The 18,953-nt window shown below is 39.3% G+C and overlaps 1 protein-coding gene across 1 annotated transcript in view; it reads right to left on the reverse strand.

The window, feature by feature from the left end:
* Positions 1 to 18,953, reverse strand: part of cntn3b (contactin 3b) — a 49,405-nt gene that overhangs the window by 17,885 nt on the left and 12,567 nt on the right. Inside the window, exons 4-11 of the mRNA XM_032513628.1 lie at positions 13,545 to 13,720; positions 9,232 to 9,330; positions 6,637 to 6,840; positions 4,193 to 4,295; positions 3,631 to 3,815; positions 3,077 to 3,213; positions 886 to 1,015; positions 90 to 240 (exon numbers count right to left, since the gene is read on the reverse strand). Of these exons, the coding sequence (XP_032369519.1) occupies positions 90 to 240; positions 886 to 1,015; positions 3,077 to 3,213; positions 3,631 to 3,815; positions 4,193 to 4,295; positions 6,637 to 6,840; positions 9,232 to 9,330; positions 13,545 to 13,720 (1,185 nt within the window). The remainder of the gene's footprint in view (positions 1 to 89; positions 241 to 885; positions 1,016 to 3,076; positions 3,214 to 3,630; positions 3,816 to 4,192; positions 4,296 to 6,636; positions 6,841 to 9,231; positions 9,331 to 13,544; positions 13,721 to 18,953) is intronic.

Consider the following 18,953-nt stretch of genomic DNA (forward strand, 5'->3'; position numbering starts at 1 on the left):
CATATCTGAAATACATAATTCACACAAGTTGGCTTTCAGTGAATGTCAATAAAAACTGCAAGAAATATGCACTTGGACTTTTATCCTACCTTTCGGTTCTCTGCAGGATCTCATTCCCTTTCTTCCACAGGCTAATTGCTGGGGGTGAGGCCTCAGGCTTGCATTCAAGAGTGACTTCGCTGCCTGAGCGAGCTTTTAGCAAGGCCCTTAATGGACGTTTGGAGAAACTGGGAGGTGAAGCTGCATTTTGGGGAGGAGAGAAAGGCATGAGAGTAAAACATAAAGGCATACAGTGCCTTTGCAGATCAGCTGTGCTATATCAAGATTGACTCTCCTTCAGCTTTTAGTGGGAAAAGCTCAAAATCTCAGCATGAACTCAGCAGAAATGCCTATTTGGCTCAAAGATGTAGACCCACCTGCCACCCACCCTTCAAAGCTACATACATAATTACCCTCATAATTCCAACCTGCACAGTTTTCAGCTGTTGTCCGCACTCGTCATCACATTTCATCAGCCATCATTTGGACTTTAAAGTGTCATCACATGTATCGAGACTGAATTGAATTTTTGTATCGATCCAGTCAGATGGAAGACATCAAAGCTTTGCAAATAAATCAATACCCCATCTACATGATAAAGCATGCACAATGCCACAAAGCAATGCATTTGTAGTATCCAAATCAATATGATGAAACGACCAAAAGTACAATGAGACACTCCATCAGATTCATATTTTTGCAGACAGAGCCCACAGTGACATCAAATGAGTCTGCTGACTGATTGCTGAGGAGAGCTATAGCAGGCTGCCGGTTTTTATCTTAGGAGATGATCAAACGCACAGACAGATAAGCAGGATAAAAGCAGAGGGAGGGATGCAATCTTACCTAACACCATTAGCTGGGCACCAGAATAAATAATTCCATGTTTGTTTTCAGCCACACACTGATACATCCCGGACTCTGACAGGTTTAACGCAGCTATAGAGAGGGCCCCGTTTTCGATTTGTACCCGGCCCTGAGGAGGAAAGAGAAACAGTTCTGCATATCCATTGCAAGGCCAGCCTATTATGTCCAAAGGCACAGTCGCAATTACTGGTGCACCATGAAGGGAGGAGGACAGCAGGAGAGGAGAAAGAGAAAAAAAGCTTAAAGAGCCTTGTAGCATTCTACGTATGTTCAGCTTGGAATGGGGGAAGAGATGTGGAGGCAGTAGTGAAACTGCAAACCTAGATCTTAGACGTACATAAAATAAGCAATGATAATAATTGATAATAGCACCAGCAGCATAATAAAAAAAGTAATTTATTTTCTGTGGTTGTTCAGTTGGAAAAACTATGATGACAGCTTGGATAATGACAGATTTTTAACCCAATGAGGTAGTCAGAGATCCTTAAAGCTGCAGGGGAGTGCCTTCTTATAGTGCTATCTTAAATATAGAAACATATGCAAAGCCTATAGTAAAAAAGAACATATTCCTGAGGTATAAAGTCACTTTACCACATAAACACTGCTAACCTTCAGATTGAACCAAATTAACTGTGTAGCACGATTCTCCAGATAATTATATCTTTGCACTTTTTAATTTGCTGATTTAAAGGGGCACTTTTCCAATTTTACACACATTGGTAAGTTTGGCCATTATCAAGGGTGAAAACAGTCACCCCTGTTTTCTGTGGGTCCGAAGGGACTTTGAGAAAACCCTGAGTATTATGGTAAGCCCTTTTAACATTTAAAAGCTAGACTGGATTTGTGTTGCATATATCTGTAATTCAGTTTTGCCTTGTCAAAAAGAACATTTCAGATATCTGCAACTACATTCTTTCTATCCATAATAGTCATTTCAGATATCCACAAAGACATTCTTCCTAGGACAAATTATGTCACTTTTGCCATTCGTTTGTATGGGGTCTATCATTACAGGTATCTACAAGTCAGTTGCAGATATCCACTGATGTGGATTACGGATATCTGCAACTGAATTGTTATTCCAGTTTGAGATATCTTCAATTTGATTCTAACTAGTCATAACTCCAAGATATATTTAGGTCACCACAATTCAAGATATCTACAAGTTCCTTTTCAGATATCTTAAATTTAGTTTGGACTAGGCAAAAAGACGTTGTAGATATCTGTAACTGGAGTTAGGTGTAATCATAATTTAATTGTAGATATCTATTATCAAGTTATAGATATCTTGAAATTAATTTTGATTAGACATATGTGAAATTTGAGATATCTTAAACTTTCATTCTGCCTAGTTAAGATGTAAATACAGATATCTTGAGAATATCATCTTGGCCTTAGAGACTACAATTTCTTCAGAAAACATCCAGGTAAAAAAAACGGAAGTGTGATTGACAGGTACATTCAGACAGAATGCAAATTTTCACGTTGCATCATTTGCAAAAATGCAGTCTCTGCTGCCCCAGGCGGATTTACATCTATAGTATTTGAGTCTCTTTACTGACTGAATGCAATCTTGCAGGATTTCACCTTGCCTTCTGTCTGAAATCCCCCCAGTTACACAGGGCCTTAACTTGCAATCTTTATCTATATATCTTAAAAGAAGTAAAGAAGTCATGGTTGCATGCTGTAAATGTACTCAAAATGTATTGCAATCAAAATGTGATTAGATCAACCATATGGAGGTACAGCTTGACCATACAAAAAAAAAATCCCAAAAATAAAGTCGAAAAGTCTGTAGCTAGCAAGTATCAGATCACAAGAACCGAGATAACGTGAATGCTTACTAATCAAGTATAAATGCAAAGGTCCCTTAAATCAGATGTCATTATACGCGTAATTGATACAGATACAGATGGCATGTTGATACCAGGTGTGAATGGGCTCTAAAAATAAGGATGCCTCTGGCTCTTTTCTAAATCTGTCTGCACCATTATGAAAGCACAGTAATACATCTCTGGAGTAGCCTTTGCATTTCATGAGCAGTAGTTCTACCTAAGTGAAAAAATGGTGAAAGGTTGATTTTAGCCTAGAGAGTGTACATTCACAATTAATCTTTCAAACTGTTTTTTTTATTTGTAGTTACAGTGAGGAGTCTAAGATATCTCCATACCTCAGCCATCAGTTGCTCCCCATTCTTCAGCCAGCTGTAGGATGGTTTAGGCTTTCCATTGGCCTTACACTCCCAGAAGAGGTTTTCCTCGATGGACAAAGCTGTGTCCGTCATAGTCTGGAGCCAGTGAGGCTTGGCTTGGAATAAATGAGAGGATTACCTTTTCAAACATGTGCTTTAATTATAGAGGCAGTAGATTAGTATAGAATGGCATCATAAATCATGAAGCCATTAAAGCAGCCTTGCAATAAACCATCAAAGTTTAAAGTGGATTATCAGCATAAAGAGGAATACATGCTGGTAAACAGATTTGAATATTGACTGGAAATTGTGGGCCTCTAAAATTACATTCACTTTTCGAGCATGGATCCTGGATTGCTTGTACTGTAATTTCATGGTGACATTATGCCCCACACGTTGTAGAGAAATAGTTTTTCTGTCAAACAAATGAGATTAAAGCTGCTGGTCACATGCTTGTTTCCTGTCCAAATACAGATTCACATTCATCCCCATGTCTCCCTGCGATCTCTGTCAATTTGAAATGGTTCACTAACCATGGAATGAAATACGACCCCGTGCAGCATTTTTGCCTCGCCGATTCTCTGCAATACATTCGTACGTCCCTGCGTCTTCCTGCTGGAAGTTAGGGATTTCAAGGACAGCGTTTGAATTCTTCATTTTCACTTTGCTGGGGAACGGGATGCCGCTGGTTCTCCTCCAGCTTATTTCTGGAACGGGGCTGCAGAAGACAAACAAAAAATGTTCCCATGATGGCAACTGTCAGTCACAGTGATCAAAGTGCAATTAAGCACACAAGGAAAGTAGTTGAAGCAAAGGCCTTGTAAGTTATTGTTCTCTACAAATCACACTGTGATTGCTCTGATTTCAGAAGCTCTTTAAAGAACTTTGATTTCTGCTCCCTTGCTGAAGCCCTTGCTCCTATTGATTGATGAATCTGAGAATGAGTAATGTTACGCTTGTGCATCCCTAAATCCTCTTGAGTAACATTAACTAATGCACGAATGAGCCTAAAGCTTATGTCACACACACACACACACACACACACACACACACACACACACACACACACACACACACACAAGGAGGCTTACTTACTTTCCCAGAGCAAAGCATTCCAGTTTCACCACCGATTCCTTCGCAGCTGGAACTGAATCGGTGAAATGAACTTCGATTTTGGGTTCATATTCACCCATTACTCCTACAAAAGGCAGACAATAGATGACAAGCTTTTTACCTCAATGATGAACAGCATACATTATACACGTGTTGGATCAAAGAGACAGCACTAACAGTGGCACAGCTAACACAAAGGTCTTAATGCATAAAGAGCAAAAAGTGACCACTAAAGGGCTGTTAAAAATCAGATGGCTTATAAAATATTCAAAGAACATCAGGGAAAAGACTTGCTAAGCAGAGATTTATCACCTGTGGCAATGTGACTACTTACATCAATTTATTTATATTCACATCTCTGGAACAGGTCAAAGACTCCTGGGCAGAGATTGTAGTATGCCCTTACCAAGTACAACCCCACAATCTGGCAGCAAGAGCTGATTTAGGGTCCTGGCCATGTTTTCAGATTAAAGGTCAATAAAGACTTTGAAAAGCTGCGATAAATGCTAGCATCTTACACCCGGCTTAGAAAACATGCAAAATATGAAATTGCATCCCTTTGAACACACGATCCATACCCTGATCATCTGAATGTTTAATTAGTAATGATCTGTGGCATTTCTCTGTATAAAAAAGTCAATAATTAAAACTATGAGTTAGCTTTGTAAGATTTGCATTTGTGCTTTAAACCAATGGTCAGATTGGTCTGAATATAAAAGAGCACATCCAAAGGCCTAGGAAACAGTTCCACATTCTAATAAAGCTCCCATTGTTAAAAAATGTCTTTATAAATTGTAAAATTATTAATTAATGAATGCTGTATTGATTAGTTAAAATCCATAAATAACAACGTCTGGGTTGCCCAACTGAGAAATCCAATCGGTAATTTTGTAATAATGCAGTTAAAGATGTTGCCAATCCAAGAAAACTGTGAGTGATTATGGGCTTCTCGTTTTCCAATAAACCTTCAAATCAGCAGTTATAGGCCTACATGTTTTTGTTTTGTTTTATAGATCCCTTTTTGGGCATTTTAGGCCTTTATTTTGACATGACAGCTGAAGACATGAAAGGGAGAGAGAGGTGGAATAACATGCAGCAAAGGGCCGCAGGTTGGAGTCGATCCCTGGCCCGCTGTGTCGAGGATATATAGGCGCCCGCGCAACTGAGCTATCCGGGTGCCCATAGGCCTACATGTTAATCAGCAAACAGATTGTGATCCAGGAAGTGGCGTGCTGGAGGAGATATTCTTACGAATGGTTCATAACTGATCTATAATGTTTTTGCAAGTGTTAATAGTGTTAATTACATGTATTAAGCCATTAGTAACAAATAAAAAAAGCCTTTACGTAGGCGGTCAAAGTAGTACCAAAAACACATCACAGTGCTTACCACAGTGTGGCACAGAAAAACACAACAGCAATGATTTGATGATTGAAAAAAGGAAAAAACCTTTATGGACATAACTTAAACGAGTGTGCAATATATGTGAAGCAGCTCCTACCATCTTGTTGACATGTGTTCAGTGAAATGAAATGTTGTGGCTGTGGCTCAAAGTTGTGAAGCAGTCTGTCCAGGTTTAAAGATATTAAAAGTATCGTTAGGTGTCATCAGTCCAATATCAAAACATTGGCAGGTGTGACTTGGCAAATGTTTCTTGCCACTATAACTGGCTAACTACTGTATGTAGCTGTTATTAATCAATGTAATGTCAATTTTAAAATGTAATAATCATATTGAATATGATAATATGATGATAATGGCAAGTAACCCACTAATATGTAATATTACTAAAAAAAAAGGGCTACATTGGTAAATGCCTATGTAGAACAAGTTTTGTTAGGTGATGACTTTGCATTACGCAATCACATTATTTAATCTGTTTTTTTCATGTATAACAAGATAAGTGTGTGTGATTATGCTTGGTACAATCATATATTGTTTAGGCCTGTAACAGTTATTATATAATTGTCTTATTGTCAATTCTTTAACATAATTGCTGTTTCTTTGTTCAACCGCAATTACTTAGGAACATTACCCAAGGTCTTAAGGCGTATGATTGGCAATTGTTGATTTTGTTGAGATTTGCCAGATTGTAATTATATAAGTGGTTATTAGTCAGACTATATGTTTTTGTTATTATTTCAATTGTTCGTTGTTGGCACTTGACCCTATACACAAGAGGTTCATACACTTACAATTTTTTTATGATAATAAACTTAATAGGCTGTGTATCTGTGTTATTACATTATGTTAGGGTTAGGGTTAGGGTTAACATCATAATTGTTACATTAATTATGATGTTAATCACAATTAAGACAACTAATTGAGACAATTCATTGTACAGCAGAATTTGGAATTGTTCCAGCCCTAATCTGATTCAATCATTTATTTTTACATGAAGTTCCCCATAGTTTGAAGGCATTTACCATCACTTCTGAGGACCAGTGGTGTGGGAGAGCTGAGCACTTTCTCCCTCGTGACGGTGTTGTTTACCACACAGGTGTAATTGCCAACATCTGAGGGCTCCACTTTAGCGATGTACAGACTCCCGGTCTCCTGAGAGATGAAACGACGACTGTCTTGTTGGACAAAGTGCGGGTATTCATTGAAGATCCATGCAAATGTCAGCTCTGGAATGGGTAGAAAAAAATTTAACTTATAGCAGCAATTCTCTGATGTCATTCCTCGCTCAAAGCACAACTGATTCCACACATGCAGTATTAGATATATCAACCTCTATAGCTGGGACAGCTGAACCGAAAGAAGATACCCCACTGTGGCCTAAAAAAGTTTAGCATATCATGTCATTTTCCATCCCTTATCTCGGTTTCCTTGGGAAGAGATACCCAGACATGGCAAATGTAATATAGCTATCAGTGCAGAAGCAATGGGAGACCCAAGGAAAGGGAGCGAAACAAAATAGATTACAGCGCGTCAGTGGCCCTCCCCCGACACATGGCCTCTATTCCCCTGGTCCCTCAGTGAGTTGGTTGGTTCATGGAAGGCACGTACGAACGGACCGATGGATTTAGTGATGGATGGATTGGCGTATGGAAGTAGGAACATGTTGAGATGCCCCTTTACAAGCTGCAGGTCTACCATAAGAAAAGAGAAACCTGCCATGATGAATTACTGTGTCATTTTGAGAAGTGCACTCTGCACAGATTTGCAAGAGCGAGGGAGATACTCTGCGTAATCTACTACTTTGGTGGTGAGGGGTTCAGAGTCAAGAGGTGTAGGCAATGACATATCAATCATATCCAACGCCCCCCGAGGGAGAGAGACTCATGGCTTTGGATGGGATTGAGCGTCCGAGCTGGGAGCAGCGATGCAGATACAAAGCTCCTTTTGATTAGACAAGCAGGAGCCACAAAGTTCAGAGTCAGCACAACCTCCATCTGAACTATGTGGCTGTAATAAGCAGTGATAGAATTGTAAGCCATTGAAAGTCAAATGTCTAGTGGAAATTCAACACCAGGGCTTTTATGCAACAGAAAAAAGTGACTAATGCACTAAAAAAGCCCTTCGGGTAAACGAAAGGAGGACAGAAGTGACATAATAACAATTGCTTGTGACAAGATTGTTTTTAATGTATCATATTTGGGTGACATGAAAATGAATTTGGTAGTGGATAAAAGCTTTTGTAGAATTTGGAGTCAACAAAGTGTAATGAAAACCAGAGGGGATGGCAAATACAGTAGGTGTTAGGTAAAGTTCAGTTCGTTCAAGGTTATGAAGGAAATTTATGCTTCCCAAATTCAAGAGAAGAGAAAAAAAAAAACAAAGGGGGAGGAATGGAGAGAAATACAAGAGAGAAAAAGGGACAGCCAGAGATGGAGCAAAGGGCGGGAAAGGAATAAAGGGACACACTGCTATACTTTCCTTCTCTTTATACTTTCCTTCACTTCTGAAAATGTGAAAAAACACAATAGCGCTACAGTTACAGCACCCAATGGCTTTTAAGTCTATGTCAGAGGAAAGCTGTCAAACTGTATTTCACACAGAGTACTCTGACCTATTATCCCATAGACCAGCTGTACAATGCACTGCGCTACAAACTGTTCTCTTGTGAAAGAAATTGGTTCTTCCAATGTGCAAGCTACTGTATCAAGAGGGAGACAAGCGAGGCAACAGCTAGTGTCCATATACTCAGAGAGGTGGGGCTGAACAGTCTGCGTTTTTATCTCCTATTTGTGGCTGTTTTATTTAAAGGATACATTTTTAGCTTCTCAGTTGAACAATTAAAGTATCTTTTTTGAACGTGTGGAGGTGCTTAATTATATTTCTATACAGCCAGCAGCTGTTATAGCTTTGCATAAAGACTGGAAACGGGGAAACAGCTTGCCTTGCTTTGTCTGAAGGTTACAAAGTCCTCCTATTAGCATCTCTAAAACTCATGAATTGAAACATGTTTTATTTTACGCCAGAAGAAAACAAAAAGTGTAAGAAGAACTATAAGTAGACAAAGGGGGGGGTTATGAAGTTACTTTTACCACCCAAAGGGTCAGTAATAGTCATTCAGCACAAAATTATACCTCAACATACGGGTTAAAAAAAAACGTGCTGGTATACAGATATTGTCAGCGTTTTCCCCTTGTTTACAGTCGTTATGCTAAGATAGGCAAACCGGCTGCTGGCTATAGCTTCATATTAAATAGACAGACATGAGACATATCAATTGTCTCACTTAACTCTCAGCCACAAAGCAAATAAGCGTATATTCCAAAAAAAATGTCAAACCCTTCAAATAATTTGAGAAAAAGACTGCTGTAATAAAAAAAGAAAAGGAAGAGAAAAGGAAAGAAACACCCAAATAGGGATTTTCTTAGAAGTAGTATTCAATATGAAATATACATAAGGTAATTATTAAGATACATACGTAAATGGTTGATAAAACGGAAGTTAGGAGTAAAGGAGTAATCCTTTCACCAAAGGTTGCCATGTGAAACAGATGGAGGGAATTATACGTGTTATGAGCCACCTTTAAATAAGAAGCACACACCCAGATTGAGCTAACTTACCTCCAGAATGTGCAGGTGGTCCACATAACAGAACCACACCTTGGCCCTCACGGACGTTGACAGCACTCCTCACCGTTTGAGTTTTGAAGTTATCAAGATCTGATGAATCATATGAGATCGAAATTGAATTAGACTGCAGGCGAAAAAATCTAAAATCATCAACAACGCAGAATATATGTTTGGCGTGTATGTAGTCTACATTATAAACTTTCTTTGAAAAGGACAGTTCTAAAAAGAGAAGACAACGTTTTCCCAAACTCCCTTTGCTAATTCACTAAGGCATGTTGTTGATGTTACATTTTGAGCACAGGGACTTTAATAGGGCATCATCGATTATCTTGGGACACCTCCTGACAGCCTCCGACACTTTCAAAGGCATCTGGGGGGCTGATGAAATGAACGGACCTGACTATGTGATGTTTACCCAGCAAAACTACACTTAGGCAGAGGGAAGAGATTAGGCTGAAATGGGATAAAATGAGCAGGGGGGAAGGAAATGTGCACGGACTGAGCTTACATGGGGGAGTGTGCATGACAAACGACAGTTTGCTGTGCCAGCAGCAATAAGTAACATCATTATTAAATGTGGTGTAATCTTGCACTTAAAAGCATTAGCTTCCCCATCAATACTCTCAGCACAATCTATCCCGTGCAAATGAATGAGCAGTTGCTGGCAGACAAAACCTAAACCTGGGATGATAAACCACCCCTGGCTTCATGACTGATGGAGGGAAGCTGCCGCAGTCCGCTCTGTACTCTGTCTGCACCCTCTGGCTAACAGCCTAGAGTAAGCCTTCCAAACACAAACAAAAGAAAGTCAGTGTGACCGATAAGGGAAATTAGGAGACGGAAGATTATGGAGAGAAGTGGGACAGAGTGTTGGTAAGATTAATGAGCAGCTCTCTGATGACCGCAGTGGAATCAAACAGAGTCAAGTCACGGCAGGACACCAAAGAGGCCACAGGAGGAGATGGCTGACTTGAAATACAGACAGAAGCAACGTCCTTCTGATCTCACCAGGCTGCCTTAGTAAATACAGAGTCTATCTCTTAAAGACATTTACATTTCTGAGGAGCGCTGCTGGAGCAAGATTTGTATTCTGATTGAAAAAAAGCAGCGGCCTAACAGCAGAGGGTAATTATAACAGCAATGCTTTTGGAAACTGCAGGAGGTGAATCAGAGAGCTACTAATAATCTATAATTATACAATCAATAATAATGATAGTAGTAGACAAGGAAAGGATGACTACTTCACTAAGATTGTGAAAAATGTCACAGAAGAGGGCAGAGATGTAGCTGGGCTCAGTGCTGGGGGGGATACACTTTTTGTCTTCTATGGCCTCTGAGCAGAAGAATAATGGGCTTCACTGGAGTGAACTGACCACACGCTGTAACTCTAAGAGCTAGAGGCCAAACTCACTGTAGCTGCAGTGATTCCTTTGTAAGCTAAATCCGTCTCTGCCATAAAAGAATGGCTGGCCTAGACATTACAGAGAGCAACCATTGCATCTCAAAGATGATTGGTCTGGGCAACGGCGCCGCCGTATAGACATTCTCCGTATTATATTGTGTTCATCAGTGTTTATAAGCATTGCTACTTTTACCTGCTTTGGAAGCCAAATAATACAACAACCTCCAAGTACGTTTGCTATTTTTAAACAAAGAAATCAGGTTTATTACAACTCTGGTCTTTTTTTTAATAGCTTCGGCTATTATAATAAATATTGTACTTATGATAACACTGCAATAAAAAAAAGCAATTACTGAGAATTGGGACCTGGACGACATCATTACAAGAAAATCTAGCAGTCAGATGACCAGACGGGTTGAAAACAAACCAACAGGCTATTTCAAGCAATATTCATTTATTCTTTTTATTTTTACTAACAAGCAGCAGTACAAGCTATAACACCGATATATTATCACCTTGAAAAAGCTGGTGTCTATTATGGTGTTATGCTGAGATAGTGTTTGCAAACAGTTGCTTATTAACACATCCAGCAGTAACACTGTTATTTATAAGGAGTCGTGTTTCTGGCCACCCAACAAATGTGAGTCAAATAATGCCTCTCTTTTAGCTTTGTTTTGGTCTCCATCAACTCTCTAAGGAAATCTCTGGCTCTTTGGCTCCTCAAATGTTCCTCTATGTTTACCAACCACAGGCAAACCGTGTCTGTTTGTTGTTTGGTGCTGATGCAGCTAGTGTACAGTGGGTTTATCACCAAACACAGCAGCATGCTGTGGCTGGAGATGACAACGACGAGAGAGCTGGGACAGAAGAAAACAGGACAGTCGAGGGCCATAAAACCAAAGAGACGCTAAAGGGCTCCGTAGAGCTGAGGTGAACCACACGGTCCAATAATGCGTCATTTTTGTCTGTTTGTCACTACTCAGAGACAGGGAGACGTTTTACACTTAACACAGTCTTTGACCTATTGATAATATAAAAACAAATTAAGAATTGCAGCTTTCAACCCATTTATTTGGCTGTGAAACCAAAAGCAATTGCATCCAAAATGTTGCTTACTCGCTACACCAGCCAACTGTACACGCCATGGTAGAACACATTTTACCCAGGAAGTCAGTCTGTAAACTGCATGGACGAGAGCTGTGTACTGTGTGGTAATTTATTACGGCTGAAAATTTTCCCCAATGCTAATGGAGTTTAAAAATATGGGAAAATATTTTTCAAACCAATATTGTGTAATTTAGTATGTAATTTCTTTAAAGTTCCTTACATATAACTATATTCTTCCTTATCTGTATTATATTCATCCAGGTCAAGCTATCCTCTATGTATTAGAATTTTCTTGACGATAACAGTTTTATATTTGCAAAACTTTCCCAGAGCATAGATATTTTTTTGTGGTTGGCGTTATCCAAATGTCAAGTCTGTGCTGAGCGGGACTTAGAGGACAGGGGCCAATAGTGAAAAATGTATGTGCATTTGCAGTAGACCAATGTTGTCATGTTTCCAGATTTCAACAAATAACTTAAGAAGAACATTGTTTTCATGACCAATGGAGATTGCCAAAACCAATCTATGCCTCTACCCAGATTGTATAAAACTAGATTTCTCTTTAAGGTAGTATGAAGTAGAAGCACTTACCAGTAAAACGAGTACTGTTGATAGCACTTTTGTGTTTTATTTGCATTATTACGTTTTTGTTCAGTTTGTCTTTATGTCTGTTTGTCAGCAGATTTACTAAAGGGCTACTGGCCCAATTTTCATTGAACTTGGTGGAAGGGTGTACCATCGGTCAAGGAAGAACCCATTATGTTTTTTTGGAGCGGATCCAAATCCCTACAGACGGATACACAATTGATGTTTCCCTTTTATTAGCATTGCAAAATTGGGCATTTGGTCTTGGCGGAGGTCTGCGCTCACCATTTGTGCTTATAGTTTCAGTTTAGTTTTTATTGCAAATATGAGCTGTGGGAGGGTGAGTAAACCTATAGTGGTTGCAGTTGAATTTTGAAACCAAGCAAACAGCAAAGAATGCATGGCATTTCTATCTTAGGGCAGTGGCCTCATTACATGGAAAAGCAGAGTATCAGCCAAGCTGATCTCCTAGACCTCCCTCACTGTGCATTAGGCAAGACAATAAATGTCAAGCAGCTCTGCAATTCACCCGGTCCCCACAAGTGAGATTCATTACTGGCTATAGGGATAATGGCAGTCCATCTCCTGAGAGGAAGTGAAATGCTCTCTATCCTTGGGACATAATCAATAGTCAGCAGGTTTGATCAAGAGATGTGAGGTGCCTCTACAGTGCCTATCTGAAAGGTAGGACACCACTCCACAGTATCACATTCTAACCCAGCCTTTTGTCTTTTGAGCTATAGGCTGACTGAGCAGCAGACTGCCACTGTCTGATACACTTACAATCCTTATATATTATGCATAAAGATGTAAACACTTCTTAAGCAATATTTGTTTATGTCTCCTTTTAGAGTCTGGATCACAGGGGGGCATGTTACTTGGCAAAATATGAGACAATTCGGACTGAGCATAGATGCTGTCAGAGTTGGAACCACTAATGAGAATCAATGGAGTTTAGACACAGTCAGAAGCTACCTCTCCCACTGTGTTTGTTGCAGCTGACATTTCATTCGATTACCATTTCTCCTCTTGAAAATCTATTCTCAGGCAATCTAAATGAGAAATTGGAATATTAAATGAAAAAACAAAGGCCGGGGCCACAACTATATTACGCACATGTCAGACTAATACAGATACTAAGAGATGACAGAATGTCATGACTTTGTTAGAGTCATGCAAGAAATGTGTTAGCAACTGTAGGATCACTTACATGCAAATTGTAGGCTGGCTCTGCGGCTGAGGATGGACCCCCACGTATTGAAGGCTGTGCACTGGTACACCCCGGTGTCTTGGTCCTTGTCCAGGTTGCTAATGATCAGGCTGCCCCCAGACATGTGACGCCGGTAGTCATTCCCCAGATCAATGAGTGTTCCGTTTAGTGACCATCTGGAAAACCGCAAACACAATCAGTTGCTGAGCCCTCTGGAGATGCACGCTCACAGTGTTTATCACAGGGATCGATTTGATCGGCTACATCGGGCTGAGAAGATAAAAGGTGAGTAATAAGAGTAGGAATCTTTACTGTAAACAGATTAATCTAAATGTTGTAAATATCCCTTAGAGCAAAACATTGCAAACATTTCTTGACATTAAGAACAGCTATGGCTACCAGTTTTCAACTATTTGAATTCATTCAGTATTTTGTTTCTACCAATGTAGGCATAAATTCCACAACTGAGCATATTTGCTGTGGTGAGTATTGATTTTTTTTTCCCACTTCCATGGTGAAGTGGGTTTTATTTCATCTCACTTTTAATTACTTCCACTAAGGAGGTCATGTGTTTGGTGCAGTAAAAATTTAATTGTTGTTGTGCGGGTAGGAATACACAAAATGATGTGTCATAGCGTAGTGAGAGCAAGCACTTTGAACGTTTTTGACTGTTTTTAGCCACGCTAGAAGAATCGCAATATCGATCTGTTGGTCGGTTCACCAATTTCACTGAAATATCCCAACAACTAGTTCATTGATTAACACGCAATCGTGTACAGACATTCATGTTCGCCAGAGTATGAATCTCACTGACTTTGGTGATCCAAGACTTTTGGATGGATTGCCTTGAGTTGTGTAACAAATACTAATGGTTTATTGTCTGAAATTGAATTGATCACAACAACAACGGGTATACATTTTTTTCACTATCCAGTCAATTCTAAACATCCACAGGATGGATTAGCACAACGGTTTTTACAGACATGAATAGTTCCTTAAATGTAACGACTTTGGTGATGCTTGACTTTTCCTTTGGCGCCTTGATTGACTTGAAAGTTGGTATACACACATTGATTCTTATGACTTTGGTGATCCCCTGACTTTTCAGGTCAAAATTTTACTTTGTCCAATACTTTGTTTTTTGAAATCCCAAACTAATGACTCTCCCATCAGCCTCAACCATATTTTCCGTTACATGAAAGTAAAAGTACTTGCTATGGAGTCAAAATGGACTCTGTTGGTGTTACATTATTATATTGTACACTAATGGAATAGTATTATTGATGCAGTATTATTTAACGTACATTTTAATGTTTGGCTTTGGTAGCTACTGTTACTCATCTTATGAACTAAAGTGTTTGGTGGTTTAATTTACTGTATTGTATTTCATATGCTTATAAAAGGCTAAGTTTAAAAAATCTTCATATGACCTTTGCCTTTATTTAAGTAACAACAGCTGCCAAATGAATGAAGTAAAAAGTTAAATATTTCAATAATTTCCGCTAACACTAAACATAGTTAACAAGGCAAACATTATAACTGCTAAACAGCCACATATTGGCATTGTCATTGTGGGGATATCTGCATTTGGACTTTAGCATTTAGCTCAAAGCACCACTGTGCCAAAATACAGCCTCACAGATCTGCTTAGTCTTGCTTGCTATTTATTCAAGAATTACCATACTTGAATAAGAAAAACAAATATTTTTGACATGATTGTAAATCTTTATGCGCATTTTGACACAAATCCGGCTCCAGATTAAAAATGCGTTAACATTTGGTGTTATTAAAATTACAAATCTAAAGGACGGTGCAGCCTTGGCAGATTTATGCGCTCTGTGAGTGCTTTCTAATTAGTTCATGTTTGTGCCTTAGTGTTTCTGACTTATTGCGTTCTGACACCTTCATTTTGTATTGTCCACACACCATTTCCTTCAAAGAAAGGTCACAAGATACTTTGTCATGCGTGCTCAGTTCAGATAGTGACAGCTATTAATCACAGCTACCAACAGAGGCAAAAAGCTGAATAATGTTCTTGTTGAACAATGACAACACTTTATACGTTCTTACATTTCAGTCTGTCGGCATGACAGCAAAGCATATGAAGGAAATGCCAACTGAGTGATACCTATACAAGCATGGAGAGTAACAGGACTTTATCTCAGAACATCAACACAGATGAAAAAATACATTTCTAATTCCTGATATAATTTGATAAAACAAAGAATTATTATAAGTCTGCCTTTGTGATAGGACTGTGAAATGACAATTCCTATGATAAAGAGAGAAAAAATCAATATCATTCTTTCCCCCTTCCAGGCAAACTAACAAGCTGTTAGAAGGATGCTTCATGCAGTCTTAAAGGCAGTCATGGCTCTCCCAGTCGCCTGCCTGACAGACTACAAAAGACAAAGCTGTCTTTCATCTTGTAGCTTGCATTATTCATTCATTCGTCTGTTCCAGTCATTTAATCTGACTGTTCCAACAATGATATTACTTATGTGTAATACTTGTCATCACAAAGCTTCTAAGGATGTATGTGAAAACACAAACTCAGATATGCAATATGAACATTTTGAATTAAACACCACCTTCATGATTACAAGTGTATAAGGTGTTTTGCGTTAAAGTCCTTGTATGTCATGTTTTGAAATCTCCATTGTCTTTTTCCTCCCGTGTTTGTGCCAAAGGGATATTGTATGTGCAGGAGAGGAGGAGGTCAAATGGATGGGAAGCTAGTTAGACTTGCAGCTACCCAGCAGGACTGAACTTAATGGGAAAGGAAGGTGGGCAGCCTGGACAGATCACACACCTCGGAGAGACAGCAGGTTGAGTGTGATGGTGCCAATGCAGAATAGACACAATCAGTGAGCCACCTACCTACGCTTGCCGCAGAAACACCCGAGACAGGCTCTGTTATTAGAAGACATGGGGAACCTTGTTTTGCCTTTTTTCACGTAAACCCCAAAAAGATTAATGAGATTTAAAGGTGTAAGGGAAGATCAACAGGAGTGAACGGTTGACATGAATGCAATCTGACCTACTGAAAGGATCATTTTGACATTTTAATGGAAGCTATGCCAATCTTTGTCATTACTAGCCAGTTGTGAAAAGAAAAAGAAAAACATACCCCACATAGCGACAGTGAGAAGTAAAAAGTGAGAGGTGTCTCAAAAAATGTGAGACGTCACACTTCACACGTGAAGAAACATCAGCACAACACAATGCACACATCTTCTTTATAAACCCAGCTGGGCTGTTATCTCTGTAAACTAAAAGGGACAAAACGGATGCAACTTTCTCTTAATGAGTGCTCTTTCAGTTTTGCTGTTCCGACAGACTGTTTGAATATAAATCGTGAATCTAGAAGCCCATCAGGTGGAGAGGAGCTTACAGTAAGTCCAGCAGAGTCTAGGAGAACAGTCCTATTTGCTGCGGTGTGCTGCAGGCGCGGGCTGATCTGAGCATGCTCTGAATGAACTCCCTGTAACCTTGAGGTTCACATCAATTTTGCATGAGGTCTCCTCGTCAAATAGACTGGGGATTGTACTGCAGCACACACTGGTGACCACACACAGACCACACACTGTTCACACTCACACACACACACGCAGAGCTTAAAGTTGATAATGGAAATTCAATTGCTGACCAGGGTACTCTCCACAATTATGTTTGTCATCATTGCTGCTACTTTATAATACATTGATGTTCATTTGGCTTCCAAGGCAAATGTAACAGGATAAATATTCCTTAAACCCCCCTGTATTAGTGTCAGTTTATTTGTGTTTGTGGTTTTGTGTATCTGTGTGTGTCTATCAGCTTAAAAACTCCTGGAATTACTGAAATATTAACAGAAATATAGCATATCTGCACATTATGTCATAAACCCTTTACCAACATATATTATACCATTTACAATTGCAAATGATAGGATATATAATCCAATCAATCCATCAATCAACCAACCAGTCAATCAATTTTATTCATCACATAAAAGCATGCAAGGTACAATTCCACTGAAATGTAATGCCATCAGCTCCTTTTTCAAGACATTAAAATAAACACATAAATAAAACTAAAGATCCTCAAACCTTATCTACATTATAGGTCGATTTTCAAAGAATCCTAAAATGACACATACAACGTTCTATTTACTACAGCATGGTGGCGGTTTAATCATGCAAACGTAATAATGTGAATGTTCTTTTTACCGTCACATGCACAGTTTTAAACACGCAGTAAATGTTGTGAAACGTAACTAGTTCAGTTTAGGCAATAAAAATACTCGGGGTTAGTAAAACTTCGGGGAGTGGATTGGGAAATCAGTCATGTAAAACTAGTAAAATGAGGATGTAATGTGATGTCACGGACATCATTGCTACAAGGTCTAAGGTCCGTAAAACTCGGTTAATTTCAAGTGACAGTTAACATTTGGTCTTTACATGGGACATAAATCCGTCTCTTCAGTGAAAGTCCTGTTTGTTTGACCCGTCCACCCAACCTGCTTATACGTTGTCACCTCTCTTCCTCGGTTGCTCTCGCGATAATTACTACAGCCACAAGAGGTCACTCCATAAACAAGAAGCGTAATTATGGATCGTTATGAGATGCTTGCATTATCGACCTTTAAGGCCGTTTTCTGGATGAGAACGGGCTGAAATAAAAGCATATTCATCTAGCTCCAGCAGAGTAAAAATTCTATATAAGTCTATATCTGCCTTTATTTAAGACCACGGGCTGGCATTCTTTCGGTTTATCCTATTGGTTTTAAAATGATCTCATAAGCCCAGCGGCCATAGAACTTTCTCACTGTGGAAAAAGAACAGTAACGCTCCAAAAGATAAAAATCAATTTGATTTGAAACAATTTCTAGATTCAGTCCTGTTATCTGACTCTGTACTGCATCTGAATTTATAACATCTTCTAATCACCCTCCCAGTTCTATTTATGTCACTGTTACCCTGAACCGACCCGTAAACAAAGGTAGAGTCATACATCTGCCTGAAGTCACATTACATGATAGCAGACACCAGCCAGAGTACTTTTTTATTCCCCCTTTCCAATCACTGCTGTGCCCTTGATCCTGTGGTACAGCGGATTCATGGTAAACACAGTGACAGGTGTATTCATAAAGCACAGCTCTGAGCCCTGGAGTGTGCTCTGGCACTACACTGGACTATTTGTCAACTGAAGAACTGTCAGGGTTCCTGTTCATATATTCACGATGTCAACGAGTGGGCAAAGGGGAGGGGAGCAGTGAAGTGTTGGAAACAAAATCTGACAAAAATGAAGCTAACTAGCAAGGGTTATGAGCGTAGACACAAAAGACAACCTGGTAATTTAATTTTATCATATCTGCTCTCTCTTCTCTAATATGTAATCCAACTAGGCATGATTTTTTTAGCGTGC

Source organism: Etheostoma spectabile, chromosome 4 (genome assembly GCF_008692095.1).
Source record: "Etheostoma spectabile isolate EspeVRDwgs_2016 chromosome 4, UIUC_Espe_1.0, whole genome shotgun sequence".
In the NCBI taxonomy this organism is placed as follows: Eukaryota; Metazoa; Chordata; class Actinopteri; order Perciformes; family Percidae; genus Etheostoma; species Etheostoma spectabile.